The sequence below is a fragment of the Capsaspora owczarzaki genome (genome assembly GCF_000151315.2).
Source record: "Capsaspora owczarzaki ATCC 30864 unplaced genomic scaffold supercont2.1, whole genome shotgun sequence".
Classification (NCBI taxonomy): Eukaryota; class Filasterea; order Ministeriida; family Capsasporidae; genus Capsaspora; species Capsaspora owczarzaki.
In genome coordinates this window covers 243,544-256,038 of record NW_011887292.1, presented here as the reverse complement: position 1 = coordinate 256,038, position 12,495 = coordinate 243,544, and the positions used below count along the sequence as shown (strand labels likewise).

The 12,495-nt window shown below is 53.6% G+C and overlaps 4 protein-coding genes across 4 annotated transcripts; 3 read left to right on the top strand and 1 right to left on the bottom strand.

Annotated features, from left to right (window-relative positions):
* The first annotated feature begins 210 nt into the window (after positions 1-210).
* Positions 211-1,125, top strand: CAOG_00067 (ubiquitin). Its single transcript, XM_004364881.2, has 3 exons — positions 211-254; positions 373-426; positions 838-1,125. The coding sequence occupies exons 1-3, from the start codon at positions 240-242 to the stop codon at positions 1,051-1,053; spliced, it is 285 nt and encodes a 94-aa protein (XP_004364938.1). The 5' UTR covers positions 211-239; the 3' UTR covers positions 1,054-1,125.
* Positions 1,126-2,126: 1,001 nt separating this feature from the next.
* Positions 2,127-4,996, top strand: CAOG_00066 (hypothetical protein). The gene is made up of 5 exons (XM_004364880.2): positions 2,127-2,225; positions 2,362-2,975; positions 3,130-3,282; positions 3,412-4,551; positions 4,672-4,996. Exons 2-5 carry the CDS (start codon positions 2,511-2,513, stop codon positions 4,900-4,902), a joined length of 1,989 nt encoding a protein of 662 aa, XP_004364937.2. The 5' UTR covers positions 2,127-2,225; positions 2,362-2,510; the 3' UTR covers positions 4,903-4,996.
* A 262-nt stretch (positions 4,997-5,258) lies between these two features.
* Positions 5,259-11,085, top strand: CAOG_00065 (hypothetical protein; the record flags this gene model as incomplete). The annotated part of the gene is made up of 12 exons (XM_004364879.2): positions 5,259-6,393; positions 6,504-6,578; positions 6,643-6,656; positions 6,741-7,591; positions 7,680-8,066; positions 8,166-8,277; positions 8,369-8,663; positions 8,770-9,031; positions 9,144-9,473; positions 9,566-9,940; positions 10,054-10,340; positions 10,460-11,085. The coding sequence occupies 12 exons, from the start codon at positions 5,259-5,261 to the stop codon at positions 11,083-11,085; spliced, it is 4,749 nt and encodes a 1,582-aa protein (XP_004364936.2).
* On the bottom strand, positions 11,076-12,338 carry CAOG_00064 (hypothetical protein). Its single transcript, XM_004364878.2, has 3 exons — positions 11,850-12,338; positions 11,342-11,463; positions 11,076-11,245 (listed from the first exon to the last, which is right to left on the bottom strand). Exons 1-3 carry the CDS (start codon positions 12,258-12,260, stop codon positions 11,176-11,178), a joined length of 603 nt encoding a protein of 200 aa, XP_004364935.1. The 5' UTR covers positions 12,261-12,338; the 3' UTR covers positions 11,076-11,175.
* Positions 12,339-12,495: the final 157 nt, after the last annotated feature.

The window sequence follows — 12,495 nt, the reverse complement described above, 5'->3', positions numbered from 1 at the left end:
ATTCTCCTCGCCTGTCACGCTATTCGAGGAGGTAGTTGATGCGATGCAGCGACGTAGTGTTCTCGGTCTTGCGCTCGCACTCTGCCATTATTCCTTGAACGTTGGTCTCTGATTTTGCCTTTTGTTACTTTTGTGTCTGATTCTTTGATTCCTTTTGTTTTGAAGTGTTCACCATTACAAAACCAATTCTTCCACACAAGTCAATCACTCTTCAAAATCCCCCCCCCCCATTCATCACAATGAGCGACGTTAAGGTTGGCAATATTGCAGGCATTTTTTTCCATTGCAACATTCGATTCCCTTTCTATGACTGACCATCTCTCTCTCCCTCCTTCGTCTTCCCCTTCTTCGTCTTCCCCTCCTTGCACATAGCCCGACATCAAGCCTGAAACCAGCGAGCACGTCAACCTCAAGGTCTCCTCCTCGGTAAACGCCTTCCACTCAATCCTCATGCAAATGCTCAGGAGAGTGCCGTGTTGGCTGTTCATGCACACCGACACACTCCTCCACCAGCGACCCACTTACACACTTGCAATAACGTACATGCAAGTTCTGACTGGATTGCCGTCGTCGCGATGACGGAGATGAGCGATCGAGGCTTTCGCTTTTCGTCTCTTGTTCCATTGTCGTCTCGCTTGCGTCTCGCCTCGCTGTTTTCAAAGCTTGTCCGATCTCGGTCGAGCGGACGAGCGGGGTTCATGGGAAGAGGCAGTCGCATCAGCATTAGCTCAGGGGTGATGGAGCTTTACACTTAAGCTTCACTCTCACTGAACTGAGCTCACATATGTGCGTTTTGCTTCCACTCATCCGATCATTGCATGCTGACTCGATTATTAGGACGGCAGCGAGGTCAACTTCAAGATCAAGAAGACGACCAAGATGAGCAAGCTGATCGATGCTTACTGCCAACGCGTCGGCATCAACCCCGCGTCGGTGCGCTTCTTGTTTGATGGCGCTCGCATCAACGGCGATCAGACTGCCGCCGATGTTGGCCTCGAAGACGGCGACAACATTGATGTCATGCAAGAGCAAACCGGCGGCTTGTGCTGGTGATGTTGCGTCTTGTTTCTTCTTTTCTGTTTCGATGTCAAAGTTTTCAAGACACACAAGTTTGGCACAACTGCCTTTGTTTCTCGACTGTGTGTGAATGTGTGTGTGTGTGTGGGGGGGGGAGTGGAGGAAGGAGAGCTCGGTTGTGGGATGCCAGTGATTTTGCGCAAGGGGCCTTTGACAACCCGAACGTTGGTAACAAACACCAAGAACGACTCTTTGATGAGCTGCAAGGTGGAGTCAAGTCGAAAGACATGGCAGGAATGCACTGCCATCTGCGACTGCACCTGTCAAAGACAGCGGATTGGCGATTTTCTCCGATGCCGTTACTGAAGCGGCAACAATTGGTCGTCGGGCACCTTTGCAACCTTATAGCCATTGGCCATGACGATTGTGGTCGATGATGATGAACGCCGTACTCACAAACTGCCAGTCACCAACAATAGTCGCGGGGGTTGTGGCAAAAGTCTTTGTGTTTTTCAAACCGGTTGCAGACACACGGAATGTTCGACCTCTTGTTTTGTTTTTTCGATCGATCCTTTTGGTCTTATTTGGACTTTGCTCCAGATTGCATGATTGATTGATTGACTTGCCGATCTAACGGGCTGCTCTGCTCTGTGCTGTCGGGTTCCGGAAGTGCGAGTTGAAACACCGGATTCGCATCCGCGCGCGGTTTTTTTTTTGTGCTGTATGTCCACCTCAGAGAGGGTTCCTCCTTTGTAACAACGAACGAGGTTTGTCGCACATGACATGATTGCACCAAATTGTGTGCAATTGAGCGGAAGTGGGAGAAAAAAAAAGCGGCGGAGCATTCGTTTTGTGTGGATGTGAGGTCATCCCCAGCCTCCTTCTTTTCGCCCCCCCCCCGCTCCCACTTCGCTTGCGTTCCGTCAGTGCTGCTGGCCTCTGTCCCGGCTGATCTTCCTTCTCTCGTTTTCCGCTGCGATCGTTGGTAACAAAAGGCGCGATTGCGAACAAAACAAAAACACAAGACAGCAGTCTCACTGCCATCTGTCACTCTATCTCGACAGATGTCGATTTTTGACCATTTTTATCGTTTTCGCTTTCTTTTCAGTCTTCTTTTCAGTCTTCTTTTTTTCATTTTTGATCTCGTTGAAAAGTTTTCATCCAACGCGAGATTGAAAGTTTTGTCGTCGTTTTGCTGCGTTTGTGTTGTAAGTTCCATGTTCTGCGTTCGCAGTCAAAGTGGCTGAACAAACATGTCAAAAAGAGTGGCTGAAGAACGCTTTGATCGCTCATCCTCCCCCCACTGCTTCTTCTTCCTTGTTCTCCTTGCTTGTGCTTCCACAGACACCTGGTATTAACAACAGGGAAAACGACAAGCAAAAAGCCGACAAACGGAGCAAGACATTCAAGATCGAGGATTTCGAAAACAAGCGCAAACGAACAAAGAAGGAAAAGGACAACTGGCAACCTCGTCGGAAGGAAGAAAAGTCGTGATGACAAGTTCCGCTCTTCCAATCGATGCTGCTGCTGACGCTGACATTGCGCTGCAGCAGTCAACAAGCGACTCGGAGCAGCAGCAACAACAACAACATCAACAGCCCAACGGACGTGCGCTGGCGTATGGTGGCAAAGTGGCTGTGGCTGACCGCACAATCAACAGCAATCGCAGCAGCATGAACGGCATCCGCATGGGGCGAGGTGCCCGCGCCTATGGCCAGCTCATCGATGATAACGACGATGGCAATGATGTCGATGATCATCATCGCAACGACAGCATCGTCAAGGACATGGATCGCGAGAACACAGATCCAACACAAGGCCCGTCTGCTGCAGACTGCAGCTTGGACCAGTCAACCCACAGCCTCCGCTTGAACGGCGACTCGAGCGACGACGAGGATGACAAGCAGCTGATGAGCACTGCCGTTGACCGCAGGCCGTGGTACCGAAGGATGTTCCAGGTGAGCTAAAACGATTCCACATGTCGTGCCGTTGTTTCGTTGTTTTGTCTTGAATTGTTGGATTGGATCTGACTATGCCAATCGTTCTCATTATTCTTCGCCTCGTACATCCTTTGGACGCGTCTTGTAATGCATGCTTTGGCCACTTTGGCAGCGAGCACCTCGTCAAGCACCAGCCAAGCGATGGAGGCCAAACCTGAGCGTCATCATCTTGGCACTCGGCATCTCTCTATCACTTCTCGGAGACGGATCCATCTACAGTATCATTCCCGCCAACTACGAGTCGATCGGCCTGGAGCCCTGGCAGGTGAGATCGGATTTTTTGTTTTTTGTTTTTGTGTGTTCTTTTTTGTTTGTTTTTCGCTTTGCTTCAGTCTCCCTGCACTCATCCTCACACTCACGATTGACCTGCTTGATCGGACATGCCGCTCTTTAGACTGGCTTTATTCTATCCGCCAATCGCTGGATTCGACTCATTAGCAACCGCGTCATGGAGCACTTTTACTTTCGCGTGCGCCCAATGTACTTGATGGTGGGCGCGTTGACAGTCGGCTCCATTACGGCGTTCAGCTACGTCTTTCCACCGCCGTTTGCGCTGTTTGTCATTTCGCGTGCTGCGTGGGGTGTCTGCTGGTCCACCATTCGTCAAGTCAGCGTGATGAATGTCATGATGACTGCGGACGACGAGCATCTGGGAGCAACAATGGGCATTCAAGACTCCATCTCGCGCATTGGCTATCTTGCGGGCAACGTATTTGGCGGTATCGGCTTTGACAATATGGGCTACCAGAACATCATGGTGCTGCTCGCCTCTCTGACCGTTCTCGGCATTCCACTCGGCTATCTGGGCATGCGCCGCGAAGAACTCGAAGTCTCCCGGATAGCAGACGAGGAAGACCGTCTGGCTGCCGAGGAAGCTGCCGCCGCCGCCGACGCCGCCGACGAGTTGGAAAACTCGGACAACAACACGGCGTCCGATCAGTCAGCGACCTCGCTGGAAGCGCGCGAGTCACATCTTGCCCTCGAGGTCCTGCCCGTCGAGACCGAGGAAGCCGCACAGTTGCACAAACCTGCGCGGGTTTCGGCGACACAGCGGGCACTTGAGCGCATCCGGGCCAAACGCAACTCAAACCCGAACGAATCGCTCAAGCAAAAGATGATGCGTGTGTGGCCGTTGCTCGTCTGTGGCACCGTCTACGGCATGGTGGGCGAAGGCATGATCATTTCCAGCTTGGGTCTGATTCTCAAGGAGACCGTGGGAGATGCTTTCGAACTGGGCAGCCTCACCATCCCCGTCACCACTCTGGCGGGTGTCTTTTTGGCTTCCCGCTGGATTGTCGATCTGATTGCTGGCACGTTCCTCGGTCTGCTCAGCGATCGCATTGGCTCGCATCGCGCCGCTGTGCTCTACTTTTCGATGGGCGCTCTTGCATTGATGTCGTCCGCGTCCTTCATGCCGCTCCTCATCATCATGTTTTTCGCGGCCACCGGCGCCAACATTGTTTTGCTGGCTGAAGTGGGTCGTGCTGGTGTCGTTGGGTACTACATGACTGCCGCCGACCTTGGCGCTGCAATGGTGAGTTTCTTTTCGGAAAGTTAGAGAGAGAGAAAGAGAGAGAGGCTGCAATTTTCGGAGGGAATCGTCTTTGGTTGTGGAATGTTTGCACTCATCCGCTTCCTCTGCTCGCAAACACAGGGCCCGCTCATCCCTTGGACCATCGAACAGCTGCATGCATCGACCACAACCATGTTTTATGTTGGCGGAGCCGCGTACACTGTCGCTGCTGCCACCGCATTTTTCGGTCTGAAACATTTAGCCGCCCAGCGCGCCGAACAGCTCAAGAAGCGGCTTGCGGCCCAGCAAATCAAGCTACAGCGCACCGCCAGCCGCCGCAAGTCGAGCACAGCCGCCTCGCGGTCTGCTTGAACCGGAATATGGCTTTGTCTTTGACCGTGTGCCCCGATGTCTTGATAGTGTACTGTATTTTTCTTTGTATTCAAACTCCACCTTATAGCTCGCACTGTTGTTTCCTTTGATCGTGAATCGACTTTCTGATCACTTCCAACAGCAAGCCAAGCAGCTTGAATTCTTTCTAAAATCAGCAAACAGCACTTTCTCTTTTTTTGAACCATTTCTTATTTTGCTATTTTTTATTTTTTCATATTTTTTCATATTTTTTCATATTTTTCTTTGAATTTCAGCCATTCATATTCGATGAGCGCGTTCGTTGCGTCGCCATCGCCGCCGCCGGCGCCTGAGGACGGCAGACCAGCCCCAACCCCATGCTGGATCGCGACGACGACGACGACGACGACGAGGACCAAGACGGCAGCAGCAGCAGCGAGGAGGGCGCGATGGAAGTCCCTTGGGCTTTGCTGCCTCCGCCGCTGCCACTTTCCGCTGCCGAGCCAGCCAGCCACACGGACGGCGGTGCTGCGCCTGCCGCGTCAATGTCGTCGCTGGCAGCACCATCCCACCGAGCTCTGCCGCACGACTCGCGCGCCCAGCTGGCAGACACCGGCCGCGGGAATGAGATCTCGTCCTTTGCGTCCGACTCTGACTCTGGCGCTGCAACCGCGAATGGAGCCACTCCTGACGATGACGACGATGGCGATGCCAATGTCAATGTCGATGATGGCGATTCAAACCAGCACAGAGCCCCTGCTGCTGCTGCTGTCCGTGCTGCGGTGGCTCAGCCCGCTCGAGTGCTTGAGCCGTCGCGCATTGCCGCTAATGCTGACTCGGGCAATGCGAATCGCTCGCCAGTGTCGCCGGTATCGCCGGTATCGCCGGCTGCCACCGCCACGGCCGCCCTGGAGGCGCTGCGAGACTCGTTCAACGAATCACAGCTGCTTGGTAGCGGAGGCAGTGGCCAAAAGGCATCGCGGAAGGCGCTGGTCGGCGACGAGTTTTGGAATGCGATTGCTGCCGAGTCGGAGATGAAGAATCACAAAAAGAAGGACACTGGCGACGACGAGGATGAAGACGACTCGCAAGATGAAGAAGGAGACGACGACGACGATGATGACGATGACGATGATGAAGACGACGATGGCGATTCATCGAGCGACGACGAGGAGAACAATCCCGGCTCGCGCACAATGATGGAAATCGACGACGACGACGATGGCATCGAGTTTGACGCCGAGACGGACGGCTGGAGCACGGACGCGGGCGGCGCCGAGCTGCGCGACTTTATCAACTCACTCACGCTCAACATTCCGCCATCGGTGCAACCAGTGCGCTCCATTCCAGTCACAGCGTCGGCCGTGCCGCTGTCGAAAATGTCCACAGAGCAACTGAATCGCGAGCTCTTCCGCATCAGTCTACGAAGCGGCGACGCTACTGCTGGTTCTGGCAAGTCCATCCTTGCTGCTATTAGCCATGGCGCTTCGGTCTTCTATCGTGACCAGCGAGGTACGTCAAAAGGCAAACCAAACCAACACACACACACAAAAGGCTCTATCGAATGTTGTTTGTTTTGCTGCTTCGTGCCTTGCGACTCAACATGTGTCTCTGGCTCTCAGGTCGCACCGCATTGTTTGCCGCTGCGTATTCGGGAAATGCCGAAGGGAAATGCCGAAGCGGCATCACAGCTGCTGGTTTGTTCAGCCGACGCAACGCACAAAGATTCGCTTTGGATGACTCCGCTTCACCTGGCTGCAGCGCGAGGCAAATTGGTAATGCGTGAGCCTTGCCAACATTCCCCAAAACATTTGCTCATTTTGGACTTGGGGGTTCTCCGCCGGCCTTTTCGTGTACAGAATGTCGTCGAGGTTTTGCTTGCGCGCTCAGCGGACGCCAATGCGAGAGATAAAGTTTACCGCACCCCGTTGCACTACGCTTGTCAGTACGGTTTTCTCGACATTGCAAAGGCACTCGTTGATGCAGATGCCGACGTTCACATGGCGGATCGCTCGTACCGCGTCTGCTTGCACCTTGCGGCCTTTTCCGGCAATGGGGCGCTTGTGCGCTGGCTCATTTCGTATGATGCCAACGTGATGGCTCGGGATCGTTTTGGCCGGGGTGTGTTGCATTGGGCCGCGACGGGTGGGTCGCAAGACTGCATCGTGCTGCTCGTTCAAGAGCAAAATCTCGACCCCAACCTGCCCGACAAGGCGGGCCACACGGCTTTGCATCTGGCGGCCCTTGAAGGTCACGAGCTGTCCATCGAGCTTCTCATTCAGTTTGGTGCCGTTGCGGACGCCGTTGACAAGAAGGGCAACACTGCTCTGCACGTTGCGGCGTCGCGCGGTATTTTTGACTGTTGTGCTACCCTTCTCAACTGCCATGCGAACGTCGACGCTCAAAACGCTGCTGGCAATACTGCTGTTCATCTGGCTGTGCTGGGGCAATCGGTTGGGCATCTGGAATGCCTGGAGCTGCTCATTAGTCGCAACGCCAACGTGAATCTTCTCAATAACGCGGGCAAAACGGCCCTCCATCGCGCGGCTGCACACGGTCGCGTCGAGCAAATTGGTACGCTCTGCGAGCAACGCGATTGCCAAGTCAACCTGCTCGCAACTGGAGGCCATTCGGCCCTCCATTTTGCCGCGGCCAGTGGCTCGTTGGATGCTGTTCAATTGTTGCTGGCGAATGGCTCTTCTGCACAAGCGTATGTACACTCTGCACTCTTGCTGCCTTTTCTCGAAGATTTGCTGACTTATTGTTGTTGTTGTTGTTGTTGTCTTGGTTGATGATAGTGTGGGCGAAAGCGGCATGCTCCCGATTCATTGCAGCGCACTGGCCGGTAGCGAGGCTGTTTGCCGGCAGTTGATGGATTTGTGCGACGTGAAGGCTGTCGATGCCAGGCAGCGCACTTGCTTGCACGCTGCCAGCAATCGAGGCTCCAAGGAGTGTGTGGAGCTCTTTTTGAATGCCGGCATTGATCCTCGGGCAACTGATGCCGCTGGCCAGAACGCCATCCATCACGCTGCTCAAGGGCACCATTCGCAGGCCATCTCTCTCATTGCGCAGTACATGCTGCAACGCATGTCACGAGACTCTGTCGTTGAGCTGGTCAACCAACCCGACAGCCTGGGTCGTCGACCGTTACATTACTGCGCGAGCGTTGACGAAGAGAATGCCAGGTAAAGCTCATGCAACAAAAAAAAAAAAAAACGTGTCTCGGGTTGTTTTCTCCAGAGTCTTACGCTCACCCGCTTTTTTAATTCCATTCGCTTCATCAGATGCCTCGATCTGTTGCTTCGCGAACAAGCCAATCCTGATGTTGTAGACAACGCTGGCCGGAATGTTTTCCACTTTGCAGCATTGAGTGACAATGCCGACATCATCGACACTGTATGTGTTTGCTGCTCTTGTTTCGAGTGACTTGCAACACACCAGTTCTCATCACTCATCGCGTTCTTGATTCATTGTTGGCCCATTCCAGCTTGCCCGTGCGTTCTATGAAATCAACGTCACGTTTGTTCGCGATCGCATCAACCGCGCGGATCAGCTCGGGTTGACACCCCTTCATATTGCTAGCTGCGCTGGAAAGTCTCAGGCAACACACGCGCTTTTAAAGCTTGGTGCTGATCCAAGCGCCGTGGATCGGCACGGCTGTGTTCCGCTCTATTGCGCCTCGTATTTTGGATTTGCCCCAGTTGTCAAGCAGCTTTTGTCCCATGGTGCCGACAACTCTGTACATGAAAGCCGACACGGACACACTCCCTTGCATGCTGCAGGTACTGGTGCCGCGTGCTTTGTAGAATGGCGGCCTTTTGCTTGTGTCACTGCTGACTTTTTTTTTGTTGTTCTTTTTGTGTTTTTGGAAAACTCAACCCTTCACAGCATCGAAGGGACACGCCGAAGCTGTCGAAAATCTGTTGGAGACCGTCCATTCCAACGACGTGCGAGACAATTACGGCAACACTCCACTGCTTCTTGCCAGCGCAAACGGCCACACCGATGTTGTCCACACGCTTCTCCTTCGCACAACCCACCCTTCTCTTCCAAACAACTTTGGCATGGGACCGCTCGTCCCCGCTATCGTTTTCGGGTTTGACCAGATTGTCGAGCTGCTTATTGAGCTTGCGGCTCCTCCAGCGACGATGTAAGGAGACTGGTGTTGTTCGTTTTTTGTGGGTGCTGGCTTTCCCACACTCACCACGCACGTTTCCTCCCTCTCTCCTCTTCTTGACCTTTGTCTTTTGTGTTGAATGCAGCGACAAGAATGGACGACATGTGCTTCACCATGCATGCCTGCGAAGCCGATCGGCTGTTGTTGAGGCCCTTTTGAAACTGCCAGGCATCGATATGACACTACCAGATCGCAGCGGTCTCACGCCGATGCACTATGCCTGCTTGAACCGGGATGATTCTGCCATTGTGCCTCTGCTGAATGCTGGCGCGTTGCCGACTGTCGCTGCCAAAATACCCGCGGATGCATTTACACCCTTGCATCTGGCCATTGCCTTTGGAAACAACCTCGCTGTAGAGGCTCTGCTGGGACAGTCTGACTGCCACTGGCAATCTGCGACAGACGTGCTACAGCGGTACGAATGCCTCCAGAACTTGTGTGTGACCAACGTTTTGGCGGGGACTTGCTCTTACTGAATGCCGATTGTTTTGTTTCCTGCGACAACAGAACTCCGCTTTTCTACGCTGCACTGACACTCAATGTGCGAGGCTGTGAGCTGCTGTTGGAGCACGTTGCACCGTCGCAGGATCAGCCCGATTCCTCGTGGAACGCGACCGATTCGTACGGCGCCTCCGCGTTGGTTTTGCTGTTGGCCCTTCAAGTCAGTCAGCGCGAACAAATGATTGCCGAGCTCCGCCACAGCGTCAAGCGCACGGGCAATGTTGGGTTGATTGCTCGCGTCGACATGACACAGGTTCCGGCCGATCTCGACCCTCATGCTAACGAGGACAAGGAGGTCGAAGATGAATCCATCCTCGAGCTCGCCACGCTGCTTCTTGATGCCGGGGCTGATCCAAATTCCACCAACGCGTCTGGATGGAGGTGTGTTTTTGAGCTTGAATTTTTTTGTTTGGCTTGGATTGGTTTGGATTGGATTGTTGAACGAACGAGCTTGATACTGACGTGCCTGGCTACTCGCTGCACTTGCATTCCAGCTGCCTGCACTATGCTGCTCGCTTTGACCGAGTCGAGCTTGTGCATCTCTTGTTGGAGCGTGGCGCGTCGCTCACCGCCCGAAATGCAAGTGGGGAGACGCCGCTCGACATTGCCGCTGGCCATCAGTTCGCCGAATGCGTTACTCTTTTGCAGCTTGCAGCCACTGGAGTTGCGGTTGATTCTCTACCCCGCAAGGAACCGAAGGAGTCCTCGAACGATGGCGCTTCTGACGCGGATGCCGAAGAGGTGTCTTCTGACCCCTCCGACTTGGGCGCAATCTTATCAGGTGAGCAGAGGATGCGTCTTGTGATTGCTTCTGACTCGATTCGTTTGCTTTCCTGAGTTGGTTATTCACGCACGCGATCTGTATGCTTTTTTTGCCTTTGCCTTTGCTCGTTTTCCTAGCCGCCGTTGTCAACCACCAGTCTCGACAAACCGGTAGCACAGGATCATCACCTACGAGCTCCGCGGGCGAGCCTCACAATCGAGCCTCTCGACTGTCGTATGCTGCCGTTGCTGCAGCAGCAGCAGCTTCTGCCGTTGCTGCGACCACTTCCGGTTCGTCTCCGGCACCATTGCAAGACGAAGACACGTTTGAAGTGTCTGTGGGTGGCGAGAATGACGGCGTTGTTGTCGCTCGCTTGGCCAGCTCCGGCCCTGTGGCGGTGGATGTATCAGCAATGATGGCCGAGTTTGTGCCAATGCCCGCTCCTCGCGTCATCTTGCCTGCGAGCCCGCAAGCGCTCGACCCTCTGACTGCCAACCCTCTCGCATCGCCGCTGGATGTCTCTCAGCTCGCCACGACCCCAGTTCTCTCGCGCGCCAAATCCCCAACCCCCGGGCTGGCTCGCGAAGCAAGCATGCCCGACGCGGTTGAGGACAGGAGCTTGGTTTCATCGCAGCCGGCTGCAACCACTGCTCCCCCTTCCAGCGTGGGCTCATCTTCACCTCAGTTTAAACTCCTGCTCGTTCTATCTGCTGGATTCGCTGCACTTGCTGCTTTTATGGCATGGAAGGTGCGCCGAGTTTAAAAACCCCCAAATGTGTTAGCGATTGTGGCTTTTGTTTTATTTTTATGAAATGTTTTGCAACGACGTGCCATCCATTCGTACAGTGGTATTTTATTTGACAATGCAAACGGGAATGTTGAGGTGATGCACGGCATGCTCGCTGACTGATCCCAGCGCGAATCTGTTTGTCGCAATGAATGTTGCAAAAAAACAAATTGTCAACAAAACGAAGCAAACGTGTTTTTCCACTTTCCGACACAAATCAAATCTGTCGCACCTTTTGAATCCAGAAAGCGCTCGTGTGCCCATGATGAGCATGTCTGGACGTTGCTCGTTGACCATGCTTTCCAGGATGAGATCGACATCGTCGCCATGTCGCTCGTGGTAAAAGTATGCAATCTAACAAAACACAAGCAAACATTCACACAAATCTCAGAACTCTGAGCATTCTACCACGTTGCGTTTTGCGTTCCAGCATTTGTTTTTTTCTTCTTCTGAAAATGCAGTCCTGTCGAAGCACTCACTGACTGCTTAACCGGCGCAGTAATCTCAGAAAGCGACACAATTGCGTGGGTTTTTGCACAGCAACCCCCCATTTCCCGCTTTTTCTCCATTTTCTCAGCAAAAGCCGTCCCACTTTTCTCAACGTTGCTCTCTCCCCCTCTCTCTCTCTCTTCTGTACATCTTTGGACAGCCTCTTCGCTCTTTTTGTTTTTGATTGTCGCTCTCAATGGTCCATGCCTCTGCCCTTCGTTTCAAACTCGTAGTAGTGGTCTCGATGCTACCTTGTCGTTGAGTGGAGCGAGTGCGCGCTTGTACTTTTCCAGCACTCGCTTGGCCTTGTCTTCCGCTTCAATGTTGTACGCGCGGTCAATGTTGTCGAGGAAGGGCAGCGGCTGCGGCGGATTCAGCGCCGTTGCGTGGATAATCACAAGCATCACTCCCGTATGCGCTGCACCGGCGACGGCGGCGCGCGACGTGGGCTGCTGGGTGGTCGTGGTGGTCGTCGTCGTCGTTCTGGGCGTCGGCGTTCGGTCGGTCGATCGCTGCATCCGCGCAGCCAGCTCGACAGCGTGACGAAGCGCGCGATCAGCACACTCGGAGCCATCCACAGCTACCATGATAATGTATGGCGCACTCGGCGACACGTCGTCGACAATCGCGCCGAGGCTCGCAAGCGGGTCATCAAACGACATTTGTTCTAAGCAAAGAAAAAAAAAACGAAAAACAAGGTGCGTTCTCTGAGAAAGTCAAATCCAACAAGAAAAGTCGAAATGAAGAGTGATAACTTAAGCTCGAGGACCATCAATGTTATTGTCAAGAGACATGCATCTGGTCGCTCAGACGTGTTCATGCTTTTTTTGGGGGCGTTTGTTTGTGTGGTTCTCAGATCGCACGTCGCTCAGCATTTTTCATACTGTACACGATTGT